The sequence below is a fragment of the Crocodylus porosus genome, unplaced genomic scaffold (genome assembly GCF_001723895.1).
Source record: "Crocodylus porosus isolate Cpor-Errol unplaced genomic scaffold, CroPor_comp1, whole genome shotgun sequence".
Taxonomy (NCBI): domain Eukaryota; kingdom Metazoa; phylum Chordata; order Crocodylia; family Crocodylidae; genus Crocodylus; species Crocodylus porosus.
Window position 1 is genome coordinate 27,906,399 of NW_017728921.1, and position 22,682 is coordinate 27,929,080.

The 22,682-nt window shown below is 44.1% G+C and overlaps 1 protein-coding gene across 3 annotated transcripts in view; it reads right to left on the reverse strand.

Annotated features, from left to right (window-relative positions):
* NOS1 (nitric oxide synthase 1) overlaps window positions 1-22,682 on the reverse strand; it is a 131,913-nt gene that overhangs the window by 42,815 nt on the left and 66,416 nt on the right. For 2 of the 3 annotated variants that reach the window (XM_019539362.1, XM_019539363.1), the window contains exon 3: window positions 11,222-11,354. In XM_019539362.1, coding sequence (XP_019394907.1) covers window positions 11,222-11,354 — 133 coding nt within the window. Of the gene's footprint in view, window positions 1-11,221; window positions 11,355-11,434; window positions 11,528-22,682 lie in introns of those variants that run through there. The other variant, XM_019539364.1, reaches the window with a different exon arrangement.

Consider the following 22,682-nt stretch of genomic DNA (forward strand, 5'->3'; position numbering starts at 1 on the left):
CAGGGTAAGGGTGCTGCTTTTATCGCCCCGGGCCGGTCTCACCCCGGCCCGGTTTAGGTTCCGGGAAACTTTAACTCTCCGGCCAGACTTCCGGGTCTGATCCCGGAAGTTGGACGGCCCGCCGGGCTTTCTCGCTCGGGCCGGGTCCCCTGGGGTCCTGGCCCCCTCACAGTGACACTAATTTGGTGTTCAGACATAACTAAAAGACTGAATAAGGAAGAGATGAGCCATGATGACAGCAACACTTGTTTCAGCACAACCAGCTTCATGGATGAGCAGATGAGAATGTGATGGATCCTATTTTAAGGACAAGCAGATTATATATTTTAATCCAATGTTAATGGAAGTCTCTCTTTAAATAATCCAGTGACTTCAGATTGAGATGCTTCTCTCAGATTGGATTTATTTTCATGTCCACATTTAAATATAGAGAAAAAAAATCCTGTCTTTACTCTTCACTCACCCGACACAGCTGACAGGCCTGCTAGCTGTGGAGATAACTAGTGATGGACCCCCAGCCAGCAGTGCAAGCCACCAAAGAAAGGGCTTACATTCTAATGCTCACCAAGGACTCTACAGTCAGACATTTCAAGCTGAATCACCTTTTAAATCTGCAGTAGCAATTACAAGAGCTAGAGCTGTCTACCATGCTTTGTGTTTTGCAGACATATATCCAGTTCTGCTCTTGGTCATGCTGCCGAAAACCCCAAACAACTTTGCTCTTCTCCAGGTAACAACATCAGTTCTATACAGAACTGAGAGCAGTCTTTGCCCCTGGGTAGACTGCTATTTCACTTAGGAAAACAGCTCTTATTTTACAGAAGAACACAAGCCCTTACCAGATAACTGCAATACTGTCAAAGCCTTTTACTATATTTCCTATAGAGAAATGGTCAGGAATCATATCCAAGTACATTTACGAATACCCTTTCATGGCTTGGATTCCTTAGGTTGGCTAGATAACGGCAGAGCAAGATAGCTAGCCATGTTAGTCTGAAGTCAGGAGGAAGGCAGGGTAGATTTGTACTGTACAGACTAAATACATCAGAGATATATGACATAAGTTTTATAAGCAGAAGGCTTACTTCATCAGATAACGGGCACATCTACACAAGATGCTAAATATGAAGTAACCTAATACTACTGCTCAGTAGCATGTTACATCAAAAACAGTGCTAATACGCTACTGTGAAGTAGCATTAGACTACAGCGCAGTAGCGTCACTAAAAAGGCATGTGGTGATGCTACTGTACAGTAGCACTGGTTACAGCACATTGATTTAGTATTTTGTTACACAAGTACTAAACTTAATGCACAGTAACTACAGCACATTAATGAATGTGTGGATGTGCCCACTGACAGTGATATTGGTAATGGCAGCCACAATACTAAGTTGGTCAATTTAAAGTGACTCTTAAATAAAAATATCAGACCAAGCACTGGCTACCTTCTAATGACTACTACTACATACAACAGGAAGAAGGAAGCTACATAGGTTTATGATTTTAAATCATACTGTGTCCATAGATTCTGGATTCACCCTCTACAACTATGCTTGCTCTGGTATAGTGCCTGTGATCTGTGTATCTTGGTGGTCTGCATATCCAACTCCCACAATACTTGTGATGACTGTTTCTTAATGTCCCAGCTCCTATCACTTTGGGATTAGATGAGAATTTCTGGTTTCCCTTTCTCAAAAAACTATGTTTAGAGTCAAACATACTGGTACCTGCCTTTCCTTTGGATCAAACCTACAAGACTGAGAGGGGGACACTGGAGTGTGGGTACCTCAGTGTCTTCATATTCACTGCTCAGGCTTTTGTACTCTGGAAAAGTGTATCTAGCTTTGCTTTATCTTTTGAGTGAGAATTACATTCAGTGAGCTGATGTCTCACTTGGCATAATTCTATTGTCTTGCGAGACAGACAGATGCCTACTATTACTAGGTTTAGAGCTTTTGTCATTCCAGAAAACACCTTTACAAAGTGGTTCCCAAAGTTTCAGAATCTGAAAGCAAATAAAAAGAACCCCCAAAATTAACTGTAAAGTCTTATAATTTTTTAGTCCCATTTAAGGGACCAGGCTTATGATTGGTAGGGGCAGCAGCCTTCACGTGCATTTTTCAGCTAAGTTAGGCAACTTTAGGGCCAAGGCCAGGGCCAGGGCAACTGTTATATTCTCACTGAATTCAAATGGAGTGCACCACCATAACTGAAAAGCAAATTTGGCCATTTACAATCCCTGGGATCTTCACTCCATAAAAGCACATCAAAATGATGATTTCCCTATTTACTGGAAGCCTGTCATTCTCCTATCAAGGGGCTGCCAACAATGATGAACAACACACAAATACAAACAAGTTTCCTTTGTGTGTCCCTGCTGCTAGACAAATTGCTGCAAATTAGTAAATGCCCCAGGGATTACTATGAAAATTCATGCTTATTGAATGCAGGCAGCCCCCACGCTGAAACACCCTTGTGCCCCAGCCAGCTCGGTCAGCATCTACATGTGTGGTGCTGCAAAGTAAAACCTTCTCAGCAGGATAGTACTTGTATTCACAAGTACTACCCTGCTGCAGAGCTTATTACTTTACTCCAGCCTAATAGCCCTGCACAATGTAGATGCTGAGACTTCACTGCAGAGCTAATTAGTCTACTCCACAGTAAACATCTTGTGTAGACGTGCCCTGCTATTTCTAACCTAGTAAAGTACTCCTGGTATTCCCCAGATTCTTCACTGTTTTGTAAATCCAAGGCACTTGAGCTAAGTTCCACCAGCAAAGCGATGTTAGCTCAGGATGTGAAACATCACACAAATATAGCTCTATTGGCCAACACCTGGTGTGTGGTTCTGCTGACAGGAAGAAGCTTTTGCTGTTCAGGGGATCTGGTATAATTCTGGCAACAGAAAAGTCCCTTCTGCCAGTAAAGTTGCGTCTACACAAAGGGCCCAACCATCCTAGTGCAATCATTATAGTTAAATCAGCAGCAGCACTCCTGTAGTAGAGACATGGCCCCTGTCTTCAGAAGTGTCTAAACCAAACAACTGGCTACAAACATTAATAGACTTCAGGGTGTTTGAAACATGGATCCAAAAAATCTAGTGTGAGCCTGTCTCAGATGCTCAGTGTTGCATTTTCAAAGTTTCCCCTGTAGAAACTTTGCAGAGTGAGAAACTTAGGTGAGAGGCAGAGATTCATTATCTCTCACTGAGCAGGGAAAGATGTGTCCTGTGATCTCCTAGGCAATGGCACTAATGAGAGGCTGAATTGTTTCGATTTGAAACTGCATACAGTGTGTCCATAAATGAACTGACAACCAAGAGAAAAGGGCAAAGTGCTCTAAGCCTGTCCACTCAGCCTTTCATTGGATTGCATTTTTGAAACCAAACAGTATCCATGGCTCTGTCAGAGCGGTTATATTCAATCCTTTTATGTTTTAATTAGGTAGCAGCAATATTAGTCACTCAAGAGCGGGGCAAATGGAGAGATTAATGTAGCAGTCAGGGGTGTGCATGCATTACGCAAAAGACTTTTACAATGGAGCATGTTGGTACTTATCATAAGTGTGCAGATTAGTGAGCCTTCTGACGTTGTTACATATGTATGCGAGAGTGCCATCCAGCCCCCTGCGTATTTGCTTTGCTTGGCTGGGCATCTGACAGGGAAAAAGTGGAGGTGGGTCATTGGTTTGTGCTAGCACAAACAGGCTGTACTTTAGGGAATATCTTTGAGAGCAGAGAAGGCTACAACCTTGTTCCCCTGAAATACTAAAGGAAGCCCCACTACCAGGTGTATTTCATGGTGGGAGGGATGTGGAGAAGGGTAATCTAACCAAGGATGGGGGCTGGCTAACATGTTTTTATTCCCTGACAAACAGGTTCATGGAAACCATTGCAACTGTGCTGCAATACAGGGGTCTGTTAGAAGTGTGTGAGGGGCTGGACTGCCCCCAGTGGCTTGCAAGTCAGTGATATAAATTATATCCTTTGCCTCTATAATAGCCTATGGATCTGGGAGCAAAGTGCTCATGCTGGTTGTAGCTTTTCCCTCCTTTGCTTTACCCTGTAGTACAGGGTGATGGAGAATTAGACCCCATGGTTTTGATCTAAGATAGATTTGCCTCAGTTGATTATCCCCTCCATGTACAAGAAAGTTGAAAGCAAACAGACATAATTATTTCAGGGATTTAACAACAATTTATATATTTTACATCTTTCTAAGGCCATACAGTCCTGGGAAGTTGGAAACACAAATGGCTGTCTTCATTCTATGATGAATGAACACTGCCTCCTTGATTTTGTTGGGCTCTTTACAGGTGCTGGTAGTGATGATGGAAAGTTAAGTTAACTGGATGCAAATCAGTGAAGTCAATGTGCAGGGTACTGGGCTCTCGAAAGCCTCATTTGTGGAAAAGAAATAGAAGGGATGGTGTGACTACACAAAGGTCAGCAGTGAGACCCACACCCAATCTGCTTTGACAGCATTTCTGTACAAATGTTTTAATGTGTATTCACTTGTTTAATAAGCTACTCAACCAGGTCAATTTTTAAAAAATGTGCAAAAATCCCATGGTTAACCTTTGCCAAGCCAGGAACGAGATGTCGCCAGCATGATTGTAGTTGGTTCCAATGTAGAAGCAGTTCTCAAGGAGTGCAGTGGAACTCTTCAGGACAGTGACCATTCTGCTCTGTATTAACCCCACCACTCCATCCAGTAACTGCAACATGTCTTGGCTATGCCCCATGTAACACAGATCATTCAAATGAATGCTGCTCATTGCCACTACCCAGAGATGCTTCAAGATATAGGAGAGAAAGAAACATCTGTGGGGAAGATTTTAAAATCAGGTGGCAGCCAACAGCCAGTGATAAGGCCATGTACAGACAAGACGGCATGAGGCCCTACATTGGGAAGGATACACTTTGGCTGCATGCACACATTCAAATGACCTGGGAGAATTCTCCTGGGTTTGTTTTCCTGGTAGGAAAACTTACCCTGAGACACCTGAACAGATGTTCAAATGCAGAGTCCCTGAAGAGTCAAGAGTTTGTAGTGCTGATGCTGCACAGCCAAAGGGCTCCTGTGCACACATCTCAGCATGCTCTGCAGGCTCCATCAGTCTGTCTGGTGACAGATGGCAGCAGTGCACAGGGTAGCCCTGATTGGCTGACTCAGACCACTCAGGGGCAGCCTGCATCTCCCTGTAGCACAATGCGGGATGGTGAAGGGGGAGTGTTCTGCTTCCTGTTTGACTGGAGTACACTACATCCGAAGTGACACATATCTTATGGGGAAGGAGGGGGGGGGAGGAGCAGAGCACCCTGGGATACTGAAGGATTGTGCTGTGACTTCTCTCAGAAGGGTAAAGTTGTATAGATATTCTCTCTGTCTCAGGAGAAACTCTAGTGAGAGCGATTTAACAGTGGTTGTTCCCAGGTTATTTTTCTCTCAGAGCAGTCATTTTTACCCTGGAAGAAAAATCCTAAACATCTGTATACTCGTGCTATCTTCTGGGAGAGCAGTGACTCTCCCAAGAGGAACTAAATGCCTGTATGTGGCTTTTGATACAACCTCTCTCACTCATCCCTGCTCCCACCTAGTTCAGACCTGCTTGGCATAGTGTAAGTTTTAAGGCTGGCTAGAGCTGGGAAAGCAGTAAGTTTTTAGAGAAACCAAAGCCACCACCAAAGGAGGTTGTATAATGATATAGATAAGAAGGATAAAAGGAAAGCCAGAACATCTAGGGGGAAAAAATGAGTTTAATAGCAGCTTAAGACTAGGGATTTCAGCAGCACTAACATGGAAAGAAATTAAGCTCTGAATACAGGAGGTTATAGAATGCTTATAGTCACAGCTATACACATGCAATAAGCTTAGCAAAGCACATAAAAGACAGTGCTTTTACAGCCATGAGGGCAAGGACCAAAGCAATAACTTTAGCGGGGAGAGGACTGACAATACTTCTCACCTCCCATACATTAACCAAGGCAGCTTAGCTAAGTATAATATGGCCCTTGAGCTCAAGTCTCTGTGTCTTGATATTACATATAGCACATAGGTTAAAATCATCTGCATAGTTATAAGATCCAACTGCGCTATCTCACTCAACTACAGCTCCATAAAGCACAGATTTTCAGACTTTGAATTGAGTGACTTTCCTTCAGTCCAAACCAGACCCTTGAACCTCAGCAAAGATCTGTATCTCCTTAATGTGTGCAACGCAGACAATAATGTTTTTGGGTGTTTTCCTTTATTTAAAAGCCTTTGTCACCTCCTTTTTAAAAGCATATTTAGAGACCTTGAATAATTAATCTTGCCCCATATGATGCACCCAACCCCAACCAATATTCTCACAGGTTGAGCTCATTAACATGCAGATTAGACATTTGTCTTTCACTCACAAGAGATGCCTAAGCACCCTGAGATAGTTAGAAAGGTAATAATGGCCCTGAACTTGTTGGAGTCCCAAAGTAATTTTACGCATTTGATTATTGTCTACCATGAACATTCAATGCAGCCCAAGGATGGGACACTGAGGACCTGGCAGAGAGTCAAGGCCCAGTTGTCTGAAATACCAAGCTCCTCAATCCCCTTCAGGTCAATGAGGGGGTTAAGGACATTATTCTCCTCATAGATAATGTTCAGCCTCTTGTAGAATCAGGTTCTCAAGGAGCGAGGGGTGTTTGGAGTAAGGGAGACCTTGTATACATGTGTGTTACAAAGACAGAAGCATAGAGATTATTTGAGAAAGAGTTATCCAATAGACAGGCATAGGGCTAGGGGATTAGAAACCCTTTTCTGGCCCTACTGGTATTTGCCCTTGTATAGGCAAGATCCAGTATTAGAAGTCCCCAAGTACACATCTTGAAAAACAGATTGTAAATACTTTTAAATATTTATGTATAAAAAGTTCCGATAAATATACAGCAAAACGTAATTCCCTGGAAGGCACACAGAGGAATATTGGTCTTAATCAAGATCTTTAAAGTGTTTTTAGGCAAGTCATGTCATCTCCCACCAGTGCCGGATGATGATAAGGTAGATCAGGGACAGCATGGCTTTGCTGGGTTTTGAATTTTTATTGTAAACAGTTTAGAGCAACATCATCCTACATGGGAATTAGGCCTGGGCGAAGCGGCTAGTATGCGCTTCAGATTTGGATTCGGCTGATTTGGAGGATGGTGATTCGATTTGTTGATTTGAATCGCTGTCCTGAATCGATTCAGCTGAATCAGCCTGGCCCATCCCCCTAGCCCGGCAATGGCTGCCCCACACGCCCCAGCTCCCGGCACTTGGATAAAAAGCCCAGACTCAGCAGGTGCTGCCAGGCAGGGGGGTGACCCCCGCTGCCCCCCACTGCCCCACACTGCCCCACACTGCATGGGGGTCTCTCTATGAGCCCCCTAACCCTCCCAGCTCTCCCAGCCCCACCCCCCACAGCTCCGGCCCTTTAAGAAAAAAAGAAAAAACTTGAAAACCCTGGACTCACCGTTCCTGCCAGAGGGGGTTGATCCCCACTGCCCCATGCCATGTGGGGGACTCTTCCACAAACCCCCTGAAGCCCTGAGAGCACTGCAGGAGCAGTGAGTCCCAGGGCTTTTCTCTGTTTTTGTTTTTTCTTTCTTAAAGGGCCAGAGCCACGGGCAGCCATAGCGGGGCTGGGGTGGGGGGGGGAGTGGGAGGGCTTGTGCAGAGCCCCCCACATAGCGTGGGGCAGTGGGAGGCAGCAGGAATTACCCCCTGCCCAGCAGCACCCAGTGAGCATTGGGCTTTTCTTTAAAGGGCTGGGAGCTGGGGCGGGTGGGGGTCAGGCAGGGCGGCTGGGGGAGCAGACAGGGGATGGGTCCTGGCAGGGGTCCCCCCATGGTCCCCTCCTCCCTCTCCCAGCTCTCCTCTCTGCCACCCCCTACTTTCCAGCTTGGAATGGCTGCAGCTTCCTGTTGCAGCCATCAGGGAGTGCCCGAATCATCTAAGCTCTCCAAACCTTTTCTCAAGATTCAGAGAGCTTTGAATCAATTCAGACCTTTTAATTGGTCCCCTGATTTGATTTGGATTCAGAGATTCGGCCACTGAATCGGGCTGAATTTCCTCCAAATCGAATCACCACCCAAAGCTTCACATAGCCCTAATGTGAATACTGTACCTTGTACAACGTTGGCTAATCCTGACTGGGATCCCATAAATAAGGACATACCATATTAATAAAAACCGAGCTGGGAAGAGTAGTCTGAAGCCAAGTGAGAAGGAAAATTCAGGTAGGGAAAGAAAGCACATCAACCCTTGCAAAGCAATCTCATAGGCCAGGGACAGACATTACACATAAACCAGTTTAAGTGATCAGAAACTGGTTTAAACCTGTAACAGAATGGACATTCAGTGCACATAAACCTGTTTCAAAATGGCTGAAACTGGTTTGCGATAAACCAGTTTATGCAATGTCTGTCCCAGAAACTTTGCCAGTTTGAATTAAACCAGATTCCCCCAGCATCCCAGCATGCTCTCTGAGTGTGGTTCCCTGCAGGACCCAGCAGGACCAGGGGTCTGGCTGGAGTGGTTTAATCCCCACTCTCTGTTGCACTGGCAGGGACTCAAGCCAGGTCTGCCCACACTCCCCACTCGCTGCCGCAGCAGGGGGGCACCATGGCCCCTGAGGCCGAGAGGTGCAGGGAGCAGAGTTAGTTAGTTAGTTTCCCCTCTACCACACTGGCAGATGGGTGGCTCCCTGGCCAGAATAAGCCCCTGACTAGGTTGGACGCTGGAGGGAGAAGGAATAACCCTGCCCCTGCCCCCCACCCCCGGGCCCTGCTTGGCCATGCTCTGTCCCTGCCACTGCAGCAGGAGGAGGCAGGGCCCTTACTGGGGTGGCAGCCCCTGACACACTGCGGGGGAGAGCGAGCCCCTTCCTGGAGAGGGGCTGTGGGGGCTTGCCCGGTGCTGCCCCGGCCTAGTGCTGCCCCAGCCTGGTACTGCCATGCGTGGCCCGAGCCCACAGCTCAGCCCCTTACCAGGAAGGGGCTGGTTCTCCCCCACAGCATGACAGGGGCTTTTGTCCCCAGTAAGTGCCTGACTCTAGCACCCCCTGCAGCTAGCCTGAGCAACAGCAGGCATGTGCCCACATTGCCTCAGTCCAGAGAGCACATTTGTCCTGTTACAAACCAGTTCAGCGTAGGCAGGTTAGACTAACCTTCAAAGTTTGAATCAGTTCAGCCACTGGCTTTTTGAATGCCTGTCCCTAGCCTTAGAGAAGAGTTTGTACAGTGCAGATTGTTCTTAGCCAGGAACAGGCATATGCCAGGGCCACTTTTATTTCAGGAACTTAGAGTCAAGACAAAGGCAATATCAAAGGCTCTCTGATTGTTTGCTTGATTGTGAACCTGTTTTTCCCCCTTGGGTTTTGTTCTTTACCATGTGATCTACAGTGAATTAGAGCAAGGAGATGGGGCAAAGTGTTGAGTGCTGGGCTAGGCATCAGGAGTTCTCAATTTCCAACCTTGCTTGTGACACCTGTCCCATCTGAGAAATTAACCTAACCCAAAAAGTCCAGAAGCCATAATCTTCACTACCACATATCTGGTGTGATCCTACTGTCTTGGAGAAGATGAAAAGATTGCTTTCCTTCTTTGTCCTCTCTGCTCACCCAGGAATAATACATATTCAGCAAGGTGGTGTGAGAATGAATGGTTACTTGCAAAGTGCTAGGAGACAGATTGACATAGAAATATGCTGAGCAACATTTCTTAGCCCTCAGAGGGCATGTCCCCACAAGCAGGAGTGTGCTCTTGCATCAGCAAAAAAAGTAGCGGCACAAAATTGTGCTGCTATTTTTTGTCACTGCACATGCCCCTGCACGTGCGCTTTTGTATGTGGCAAAATACCCCACTTTGGGGAAACTCCCATTTCTCCTCTCCTTCTGGTTCCTGGTGTGCTGGAGGAGCTGGAGCAGAACTAGAGGAATGAGCCTCTGTGTCTGCCAGCACACTTTTTTTCATAGTTTTTTTTTGCTACCAGGATTTCTCGATAGCAAATTTTGCCCCCGTGTTGCAAATTTTCAGTGGCGGACACATTTTAACATGCCAGACATGCTGTTTGTGGCACCACAAAGAGGTCTGCAGTGCCACAAACTGCACATACTTGCATGCCTGGATCTGGCCAGGAAGCGCTATGTTCCGTTGTGGAGTTTTTAAAGCTGGAGCTAGGTCTGCTTTATCTTTAGGCACCACTCTGCACATTTCCTGGAAATCCTGTTTCATGCTAGCAAACAACCCACATTATGAAAGGGGCAGAACTCTGAACTGTGTGTACAAAGAAAACAGCTTTGGAGACTTGCACTCAGTGTGAGCTGCAGCTCCTCCACTGGAGCCAAGCACATAGGGCACCACAGAAATTGGCTTCTGGACTTGATGGGCTGTAGCATCTTCTTGGTTGATTCCACTGAAATAAATGGGCCTGCCCTGGCAGAGATGACCGGGGAAGGGTGCGGGGCCCAAGGCAAATAAGCCTGTGCAGAGCCCAGACATGACAGCAGGGGGGTGGCAAGTGGCTGGATGCAAAGTCATTTCAGCTTTGCAGGGCCCCCAAAGCACGGAGTCTGGGACAGTTGCTCTGATTCGCTCCCTCACAGGGATGGTCCTGTGCACTGGGTTAACTGTACAGAATATGGCCACTTGTAGACACAGAGGTAATCACAACTGAACCATTGCTTTACTATGCTCAGAGAAGACTTGGGCATACTTTCCTGAAAATACTGCTCCTACATGGACTCAATCAAAAGGAACAGTTTAGGGCTCCTTATGCTCTGCTGACTTCCCCCTGTGTTAGCCCTAGTCAAGAAGCCATCTCACACATGGTCACAGCCTCAAAGAGACAGAAGCCTTATAATTGGTTTATTAATACAGCTATTAAGGAATACCACTCACTGTGCAGTAGCCCATCTGCAGTCCCTCTACTGCAGCACAGTATAGGCCTGCAAGAGCCTGAGCTCTCCTATCTTCCAGTGAAGTCCTTGAGGAGCTGTATCTGCTCCTCCAACATGCTCTTTTCTTCTGTATCCCTTCCAGGCTGGCACCTTTAAATGAAGCCCCATGCGCAAGCCAAACCTCTAATCTTCATCTAGCACCAGGCCTTTTCTACATGGAACTGTACTGTACATGAAAATCAGGCTGCAGCTCACCTGATGCTTGTTCCTTCACCAAGGGCACCCACAGGGAGCACAGCACTTACCTGTTCCTTTTCTGAGTAGGGATTGTTAAGGATGACAGGCATGTTGTTCTTGCCCCAGAGGTCATTGAAAACTCTGTCATTCTCCATTCCAGATGATAAGGGCTTCTGGGACTTGTTATCTGTTTCCCTGCAACTGAAGGGAAGGAACAGTAATTATTGACTTCACAGAAAAACGCTCAGCTTGTTCTCAGTCTCAGATTTCCCCACACTTACCCAACAAACAAAGCTAACCCATCTATGGCAAGGAAGAAGAACCCAGCCTGATGTGCCACTAGCATTCAACTCTGCTATCTCTGGTTAACTGGCTGGGTGGAGGATTTAACTTGCTCTAGACTACTTTCTGCAGGACTGGAAACTCAAAGCATTTGGGGAGGGAGGAAGGGACTAAACAAAACTCACCAAACCAGCCAAGAGGCTAAATCATCCTGATTCATCTCAACCACAAACAATAGGAATAGATTCGCAGAAACAAATATAGTTCCTATAAACATCAGGGAATTGAAGTCCTCATTTGGCTAAGTTATAGAAGCAATAAATATGCAAAAGGCCAACACATTACACTTAACTGCATTTAAAATGTAAGAGTTTGCAAATTCAAGGATTAAAAAGTGTGTCAAGTATCATAGAAAACTCAGGACTTCTTATGGGAGGAGTATCTCGTGGTCATATTAACATGTGTTCATCCATCATAGGACAGCTCCATGCAGATAATACAAGCACAGCTGCTGATTCCTGATCCCAACCCCAGCACTACAGTGGACTCTTAAAGTGGTTCTATTGCAGTGTTAGGGCTGGGACTGACCATCAGCAGTGGCACTGCATGGGACCCTTGAACTGGCTCCCAGTGTGATGCCAGAGCTGAGACCAACAATCAGCATGCTTCACATTAGAAATTTTGTCAGCAATCACTTTAGAAATTGTAGTAAGCATTACCATGCGACTGCTCAGAACACATTCGAACTTTGAATGCAGTACAGTAATGCTCACTATAATCTATACAAAACAGGTGATGTGTCCCATGTGACAAAGCCCTTACCCTTACAGCTTTGCTTTCTGAGAAAAACTACACTGAACCCTAATGACTAACTACCAGAAGACCCACCATCAACCAGCACAGGAACTGAGCCAACATAAGTAATATCTTGTTATAGTTATGTATTAGGCTTTCCATCCCCCTACACACTTCCTTAAGCACTCTACTGTACAAAAGAATAAGAACAAAAGTGACACAATAAGAACGTAATTAGAAATACACTCCTTCAATATACAAGCACTTCAAAACAAAATAGAAGCACTGGCAAAAAGGAGATGAAAGATAGGTCTGCTAGGGAATTTTCTAAAATGCCTTTGGGAATTAAAATCTCTGTTTTCCCCCCAAGTAGAGAAGATGAAAAATAAGCTGGGGAGCCAGGGATGGAGAATAAATTGTTTGTAGCCTCGAGCCCCAAAAGCATCCTATGCATGTGAATTCTACTGAGGACTACAGAGGTCCTCACATGTGTAAATTCAGTCAGGTTTTCAGGGCTGGACAATTACATTTGGGAAGAGGCGCTATAAAACAAACAGCATTGCTTTCGCTGTCTTTACTAGATCAAAACTAAAGTAATACAAAGAAATACTGCTTTAAAAATACACTGTTCTTAATTAATCCATGAATCTTATCCCCACACTATCTTACTGAGGAAATTTCTTCAATAGGGTTAAATACAGGTGTCCCAGCAGGTCCACACCCCCAAACAATGAAAGGTCAGATTCCACAATTGCATCAGTTAGGATACAATATTTGAATAAATTGTCCCTCGTGCTTCAGGAAATAAACTACCCACTTGTTGGCTGTGATTGGGAAGAAATTTCTTTTTTTTTTCTTTCTAACCTATTGCTTAGTTGCACATTGTTAGAGATTCCCAGATTACCAGACTACTTTTCTAGGGATTGTTCTTCTGATTTGCTCTGTTCATTTAATTTTTCCTTGAAAAACTCATCTTTATTCCCCTGAGAAAAACAAAGATCTGAAAGGTCTTCCAGCTGCAAACCTAGGCTTTTTTCCAAAGCTCAGTGAAATCAGTGACAGGTTTTCTATTCACTGTAAGTGTGCTTTGGGTCAGGCTTTTAATTAGGAACACTGCATACAAAACATAAGGTGCCCTGTTCAGGTAGCCATTTCCATCTTAGAAACTAGGAAAATGCAGATAAAAAAATTAAGTTACGGGTTATTGTTCCCATGCAGGTGACTTCTGGTATAAATCAGATAAAAAACTTTATTGCCTGCCAGCTTGTTCTTTTATTCCAGTCACTAAGAGGTTCCTATTATGTTCATGGAGCAAAAAGTCTGAGGCCTCTGGCAGCCAAGTGACTTCACTGCTCTCCAGGGATATTTTCTAAACATTGGGTAGTCTCTGCCTGAAAGTCCCCTTTACATTTCAGAGCTTTCAAATCTGACAGACATTTCAACCAAATTTCAACAACTGCTCTCTCCCATCTTTAGGAGGAGGGAACTGTTCTTTTCTTGGCTTCCATGTGCACTGTAAAAAGGTTTTGATCAGATAAAAGACATAACACAACCCAAAACTAATCTACTTCCTTTGGAGCCAAAGAAAACACACTCTAACCCTTTGATAACTCAAAAATAATGGTTATGTGCTACATACAGAATAACATATATATTAAACCCACTCTGATTGCTCTGTTCCCACTCCTGCATGTAGACTATGCTCTTCCTGTATGGGGGATAGGGCTGTGCAAAGCTTAGGGTAGCGATTCAATTCAGAGGAGATTCAGCCGATTCGGTGGCTGAATCTCCAAATTTGAATTGAATCAGGGGACCAATTTAAAGGTCCAAATCGATTCAAAGGTCTCCGAATCTTCAGAAAAGATTCGAAGAGCTTTGATGATTCGGGCAGTCCCTGGTGGACTCTGTGCTGGTAAGTAGGGGGCAGGGGAGAGGGGAAGGGACCATGGGGGGGACCCCTGCCAACCCCCCCTTAAAGGGCCGGAGCTGGCCCAGGTGGGGCACCTGTGGGGGGTCTGGGGGAGCGAGGGGGAGGGTCAGGGGGCTTGTGCAGAGCCCCCCATAGTGTGGGGCAGCAGGGATTGCCCCCCCACCCGCTGAGTCAGGGCTTTTGTTTTTTTATCAAATGCCGGGAGCTGGGGTGGGCAGGTCAGCCATTGCCAGGCTGGGAGAGGGGCAGGGGATGGGCCTGGCTGATTCGGAGATTTGGCAGCAGCTGAATCTGCGAATCAGATTTGCCCAAATTGAATTGGGACAGTGAATCGAATTACTCTCCCCCGAATTGGCTGAATCTGAATCCAGAGCGAATACTAGCCGCTTCGCACAGGACTAATGGGGGATTCATTATTTCTGTGGTACTGATTTCCCATTGCATAGACACCTCTGAGACTGTATACATGAAATAAAACTCATGCCTTAGGAACACAATGCAAGCACTCTTCAGAGCATGGATTGCCCTTATCTCAGTTATCTTTTCTGTCCTAATTTCTGTAACAAAAGAACATCCTCAGTCTTTGCAACACAGCTTAGAAGTAGGGAATTACTATGATCTACATTTCACACATGGAGATCTGAGGCACAGAATACACAATGTAGTACCATACAGATACCCACATTGTAAGAAGCAGGGTCTATTCATCCAGATGAAGCACTGTGTAGATGCAACAGTACTGCTATTGGTGCCTGAGTTAGCTTAGGTATTGAGAACTGTATTATGCAAACCAGAGGTTCTCAATCTTGTTAGACTCAAGACACCACTCAGAAAAAAAACACTTCCACTTGTTTTTTGACAACAGAAAAATAATAGAGCAATTCTCCTGTTGCACAGGAAGCAGAAAGACTGCAACAGGACAGATGTTGACAGTATGGATTCCTATTTGAAATCTCTGGGTTTAGTATCCTGGGAATTATGTTGCATACCCAATAGTGCTAATGATGTGTGGCACTGCACAGTATCCTTAAAAGGATCTCATGACACCCCAGGATGCTGCAGCACTCTGGTTGAGCAGTGTGATATACTCAGTCAGAGATCAAGGCTTAGTTTACACTTAAAGGTTTCTGGGTATAGTTATCATGGTGAGAAACATAAAAATAGTGAAATAATAACAACATAATAAAATATAAAATAATAATAATAAAAAAATAATAATACAACCATACCCCTACTGACACAGCTCTGGAGGTAAACTTCATATAGACACACTTTTCTTGGAAAATGCCCTCACAAAAATATCCTTACTCAGGAAGCCGTCTGAAGCTATTCTAACAAAGGAACTTCCTTGGTGATTTACTGGAGGGAGGTGGGGAGCAGGAGTAGGTTGCCCAGATAGTCGGGGGGTAGAACAATCAAACCTTTTAAAAACAGATAGGGTCTCAGCCCCAAATTCACAAAAGTATGTAGGGAACAAACCCCTCTGTATGATTTCAATGGGAATTAGGTGTCTGGGAGTATCTGAGCTTCAGTCACTTGCTCAGCATCACACTGGAAGTCTGAGCTGAACTCCAGGGATTTTCAGAGTCTTAGGTTAAGTGCCTCAATCTTTGATCCATTATTCCTCTGTGTGTATGTGCATGTATGCACACAAGTGTTATTAACAATGAACCCCTTTGCCCCTTTTTGAGGCTTATATTGCTGTTATTATTTATTTGCATTAAACCTCCATACCTAGAGGTCTTGACCAGAACTGGACCCTGCTAGTGTACAAACACAGAGAGATGCGATTCCTGACCTACAAGTAGAGAGAGATGCAATCCCTGCTCCAAAGGTCTTACAATTTAAATAGACAAGACAGACAAAGCATGAGAAAGGAAAGCAGCACAGAGATTTCAATGAACCTGCTGCCTAAGGCAGATCAGCTGCAGGCCTGTGAAAAGGATTTGGAGGTAAAATGCTGCCCCACTGAAGTCAATGGGAGTTTCCCTGTTGACATAAGTGGTGCCAGGACTTTGTTCCAGACCTTTAAATCCCAGTCCAGTACCCTATTCATATGACTGCCATGCAAATGAACAACACACTGACTTGTGCACAGAATCATATGCTTTGTACTGACAAACACTGTAATATCCTCATTATACTTCAAACAGCCAAAACAGTCTTGGAATGTCTAAATACTGCTAGAGATTAATATTAAACACCACATATAATGTTGCTGCATCCTATCCCTCTCCTAAGCCAAGCTGCTAAGAAAAATCACAGCTAATACACACATTTCTCAACCACAGTCCTGTCATGAGAACCCCCTGGTAGTGGCACCCTGGAGATAGATGCTGCTGCCACCAGGCAGAACTGCACCGCATGACCCTTTTTTCAGGAAGCATGCTGGATCTGAACTAGGAAGATCTGCAGCAGAAATGGCATGCCTTCACCCATATCTGATAAGCCTCCTAAAATCAGAGGTATGCAAGACATTGCAGGACAGTTCCACCTGCCCCATGTGCTTCTGTTTTTTGGAGATACTGTGAAGGACATGCTCCCACCACAAATGCTTCCTGATCCAGCTGTGAAGGAGGTGAGCAGCGGCGCAGTTCCACTTGGTCGCAGTGATGGTGGCAGTGGACTGATCATAATATAATTATAATAACCTAATCCATTGCTAATATAGTAATTAATAATAGAATTATTATGTGTATATTATAGTATGCATAATATATTTACATTCATTTTTTATAATGGAATGCCACTATATTTTGAAAATTTTTGGTGGGGTGCCTTGAGAACACAAAAGCTGAGAACCACGGCTATACATGATCCATTGTTTAAATGATAAAGCAGTTGTGTACCCTCATACAGGTCAGATTTCCCAGTCTGACCATGGATAGGAGGAAGGGATGATGCAGTATTTGTCTCTCCTGGTCAGACAAGATGAGCTGATGTTACATTCTGGCTCTGCAGGCTGTATCCTGGCCAATGTTATGCCTCCCAGCTACCTATGGGCAGATCAGTCCCATGGTTCTCCAGGCTTCCCCAGCAGCAGGCTTTGGCTTCCTCTTGGCATTTCCAAGAAGCTGTCTCTTCACTCTTTCCAAATCCTACTATTCACTTCTCCTCTCCTTCCCATATGTGATATGTGTGTGTGGGGGAGCAATGGGAAGCACATGCCCCCCCATATTTCTGTGCCAACAATGGGGTATGGGGCTGCAGCCTGGCTGCAGCCAGTGCCTGGCAGCAGTGGGGATGGTGTCAGTGGCACAGAGTTATGCCCTCCCCTCCCCCCTGCCAACACTTATGTAGTGTCTATGCTCCCTCCCACAGCAAAAATCCTGAATTTGGAGAGTGTATGGTGGTATGTGAACCAGCATAACAACCAAGAACAGAGCTGGTGGGCACGTGAAACTGAGGGATGCAAGCCCCCCTTTTAAATGACAAAAGCTGACAGACATCCTGTCCAGAGGAGGAACGCAGTCATGCACACAGAACCAATCAAGAGATCAAAAGTATCTTTTTGAATTCATTGGCATCTGACGTCATGAGAAAACTTCCTGCCTCGAGCTGGTAAAGGGGTGACATAGCCTCTCAGCTCAAATATGAGCTCAACAGGGCTGACTCCAGATAACAGATATTCTAGACAAGACTCAAAGATGACACAGAGCATATGTCTGCAGGAGCCCCACCTGACCCTGTTGTTTCCAGGAAGGTATATGCAAGCTCATCCAAGTGGCTGTTTGTTAGCATGTTGGAATCTCAGCAGGTAATAAATTAGCAGCAGCAGCAAGTCTATTACCCCATATATAATCTCTTTGTCCACATACCATCAAAGCCATAAATATTGTATGTGTCAAGGGCATAGAAAAAGACCAGACACTCATCTGAACTCACACCCTCAAAGCCATAAATAGTGTATGTGCCAAGGGCATAGAAAAAGACCAGACACTCATCTGAACTCATTTGTACAGTCAGTTACCTTGTGCATGGCAAGTAGGAAGTGAATACCACAGCTTCACCCCTTCTCTTCATTCAGCACCAAGAACCTATCCAGAATCATCTAAGCAGGAGACCAAACAACTGTCTCATGGTAACAGCAAAGGACCATGATCATGGCTGAAAGAGTGGTTGATCTGAGGAGGAGACATTATAGCTGTTTTGAAATATCCAAAATGCTGCCATAAAGATGATGGAGAAAAGGTGGCTTTTTGTCTCAGAGACCAGGATACAAAGTAAATCTCAGGACAAGCTTCTTAACTATAAACAGGGGAACAATGGAACAAATCATCTAAGGGAAGATTGGAATCTCTTTCTTCCTCGAAGAGACTGGACAAGCATCTTCCTGGAATGATTTAGGAAAGGTGAATCAGTCTGGATGAGACATTAAAGACTGACATTAATCCTATCTCAGATCTCACTAGAGGTTAAAAAACAATTTGCTTAATTATGCAAATAATTGCATTTCATCCTACAGCCCCCTCTTTGTTTGCAGGTTCTGGCTGGGATGTAAAGAGAACGTGACAAGATTCTGCAAAACAGCCTGTTCTCCTGAGGTTTCTAGCTTTGCATATCAGGTGTAAGAAATCTGGAGTGCGAGCTATGCAGCAAACCTTCTGAAGGAAGCATATCTGAGTGAGAGTCAGGAACACTTTCTTTCCTGTAGCCAAAAATATCCACAGATTTACTGTGTAGTTGTTAGCAAATTGCTACCCCTTTTTGTGCCTCACTTTCTCCATCTGCAACAGGAAAATAAAACTACTTTCCCACTTCTGTATGGCTGCATACAGATGTCACATCTGTCCCAGGGTAAACCATTTTAATCCCGGGACAGAGTGCAGTCATACAGACATCCATACCTATTGTCCTGGGATAACTCCTAAAAAAGTTTCCCAGATAAGAGGTAGTAACAGTTTATCCTGGAATACTGCAAAGCACATCTGTACAGTTATCCCAGGATTGCACTATTGAATCTATGGCAGAAAAGTGACACTGCATTCAGTCACTCACTAACTGCTGTTTAGAAGAGTGATATGCGTACATCCCAATCCCAAGATGTGTTTGTTCCAAGACAAACACAGGTCCAAGTTATCCAGGGACAAATGCAACATCTGTTCCTAGCCTCAAGTTCATTGAAATTCTTAGATAAAAGCCTTGGTGGCAGTGTATACAATGATGTTACCTGAACCAAGTCACCAGGAGTAGCATTTTCCAAAGCACCTAAAAGATTTATAAGCCTAAAATGTAATTTTAAATAACTCAAGAACTTAAGGCTGCCTATACATGTGCTCAGAGGGGGAGGGTGGAGGCATTTTAATTAGAACGGTTCTCAGGCAGCTGCTTTAATTAACACACCTCACTATCACCTGTATTAAGCCTCCATGCATTTAAAAAAGGCCACAGGGTGCTTTATCTAAAACTAATTCAACAAGGTTTAGTTAAAGCACCCTGTGGCCATTTTTAAATGCAGGGGGGCTTAATACATGTGATGCTGTGACAACACAGCGGTGTTTTAATCAGAATGTCAATGAGCACATGTATTTGATTCTAAGTGACTTTGAAAATGTTACCCCAGATCTTTTGAAGTCTTGCACAGCTATCTAGAACCTAAGGGATCTTTGTCCATGGGATCAGTTCTACTGATGTCATACTCACTGGTGTTAATACTTTAGCATGTTCATTTCAAGAACCTCTCTTTGTACAGGGATCCTATAGAACAGAATTTTGCTCTGCAAGTAGAAGTCATTCTAAAGCAGTGATTCTCAACTAGGGTGCTGCAAAATACTGTTAAGGGTGTTGTAGGGTGTCACACAATGTTAGCACTTTTAGGTGCACAAACACCTACACTTGATTCACAAGATAGACCAGAGATTTCAAGTAGGAACCCATAGTGTCCAAAACATTCTGGCTGGCTGTGGTCTGAGTTTGTTGCAACAGAAGAACTATTCTATTATTTTTTTATACTCAAAAGATGAGTGAAGGCTAAAAGCTGGCATTTTCTGATTCTAACAAGGTTGAAAACCATGGTCCTAAAGTAACCTCTCTCGGAAGAGATGTAAAAATTTAGAGATGTATCACCCTCAGAAGAGTTTCTGGCTTAGAAGAGATGAAAAAGACACTGTTATCTTTTGACTAATTTGAGGATTTCACTGAGTTTAGCAAGATGAAGCAGAGCAGAAGCTGCATAGATAGTCCTCAGAGAGCTTTCTCCAGAGCCCTCCTGAAAAAAAAAATAATAGAAAAGTTGTTTTTCTGGGGAATACTCCTCTGAGTTTACTTGGCAGAAAGTTTTCTCAGATTTCTCATGCATGGATAAGAAAAATAACTAGCTTCTATAATCCCTGGTGGTCAATTTGGTTGAGTGGTTAAGGGCTTGGAGGTCTACACTCTTAATGGCATTGGTTCTGTTATCAGAAGTGGGCACATCTACACATGCACTTTAATGTGCAGTAGTCTACTTTACTGCACATTAAAGCATCATATTAAAAACCATGCTAATATGCTAATGCACAGTAAAAATAGGCTACTGTGCATTAAGCATCACTAAAAAAGTGTGCACTTTTGCTACGGACCATTAGAGCAGCCTAATGTGCCTTTTTTAGTACTTCACATTAGAGGCACTAAATTTAATGCACAATAGCAAAAGTGCTTTAATGAACATATAGACACATGATTGTATTTGCCCCAGCAGGTGAAATAAAAAAATACTAGCTATAGGAGTCTGTGCCAGTAAGAGCTGGGAGGAAAGCTATGTGCTTGCATGTGCTCGATTTTCTGAGCCATGGAAGAGAAGGACATTTTTTTCCCGACTGCAATTTGTCCTTGAGCATTGATGCAAGCCTTCCTCTAGCAAAATTCTGTACACCGTTCACGCATCATCAACTAACACAGGCCAAGATGGGGGTTGTATATGGCTCCCTCACCTTCACCCTCTGCCTAGTTTTCCTACATTCTCAGGTAGAAGTTCTTGGTGAACATCTTGGAGAAAATTACCTAGAATCGCCAGTCACAGAAGTGTTAATTATGCAAACACCTGCACATGATTCACAGGATAAACCAGAGATTTCAATTAGAAATCCATCGTGTCCAAAACAGTATGACCTGCTGTGGTTTGAGCGCTTTGCAACAGAACTGCTTTTTTTGTAGTCAGAAGATGAGTGAAAGCTAAGAGCTGGCATTTTCTGAAGGGTGCCTTGAGTCTAAAAAAAAGTAGAGAAGCACTAGTCACGGCAATGTACAGTAAGTGGTAGCTAGAAAAACCTGCTACTGAGATTTTTTTTTGCTCTTTTATTTAGAGCCAAGCCAAGGTCAGGATTCAGACAATCACCATCACTTGCATTTATGCACAGAGGCGGGACTAAGGACAAGCCAACATAGAAAGGGGATCATCTCATGTCTCAGTGAAACACAAACTGCCATGGGAATCAGAAGACAGTTGCTCAGAGCAGCATTGTGCAGTGGTTAAGGGAAGGAAGTGGAGAATGCCAAATCCAACTGAAACCAAAGGAGTTATTTAAAGATGCAGTAATCAAAGCTGGAACGGTACCAGCGTATTGTTGCCGTTCTCTCAGAAAGAACCAGGAGATTCTAACTGATCAAAGTAGGAACTGCTTTCTCACCAATAAAGGAACATTTAAAATGCACCAAATGTTAAGGTCTGGAAGCCTCACTAAGGAGTGCATCAAGCAGGAAGTTAAGTGTATCCAATGTCTTGGTGGATTAACAAACGATTTAACTGATGAGGCTGCTCTTAGCTGTTTATGAGTTGTACTATATTGTTAAGCTTTTATTACATACCCTGCAGGGGTTCTGAACACCCGCTATGCTAATGACAACGTTAGACATGGAGCTAGATCTTAAAGCCCTTACTGCCTGCAAACTCTCATGGATGTCAGTCAGGATTTGGCCAGTTTCAGATATTGCTTTATAAGTGTTCCCCCTCTGCTGTGTTTTTCCATAAATGAACAGCAACCTTTGACTTTCAGCCAAACTATCTTACTTAAATTAAGCAAGTTGATGAAAAAGAAAGGATTAAAATCAAGTCCCCCTGGAAGAGCTCACTGTCCATGCAGCTGTACCATTGCAATCTACTTTGAATAGTGTGTAAAAAAGGGCTAGCTGCCCCGACAGAGAAAAATCCTGGAAAATTTCAAGGGCAGTACAAATTAAACAAAAGGCAGAACTGCCAAGTTGCCGCACACCTGGGGAGCTGTCTGATCTTAAGCATCAGTTACACTCATTTTCTTCTATAGATATTGAACAAATTATGTGTTTGGCCCTGCTATCATGTGAATTATGAGGGGCTGCAATCTCATGACAACATTTGTTCCAGCTACTCTCTCTTTGTGGGCTAGGACTACCACATTTGATCTAAGCCTACAAGAGGCTGAGAAATTATTCTACTTGTGTTCAATATATTCTACCTTATCACTAGTGCCTTATGACTCACTAGATGTATATTTTCCTTTCAGCAGCCCAGTCAGTCAACAGACTGCATGTGAAATACATACTGACAGCCAACTTTCAGGTTTTTT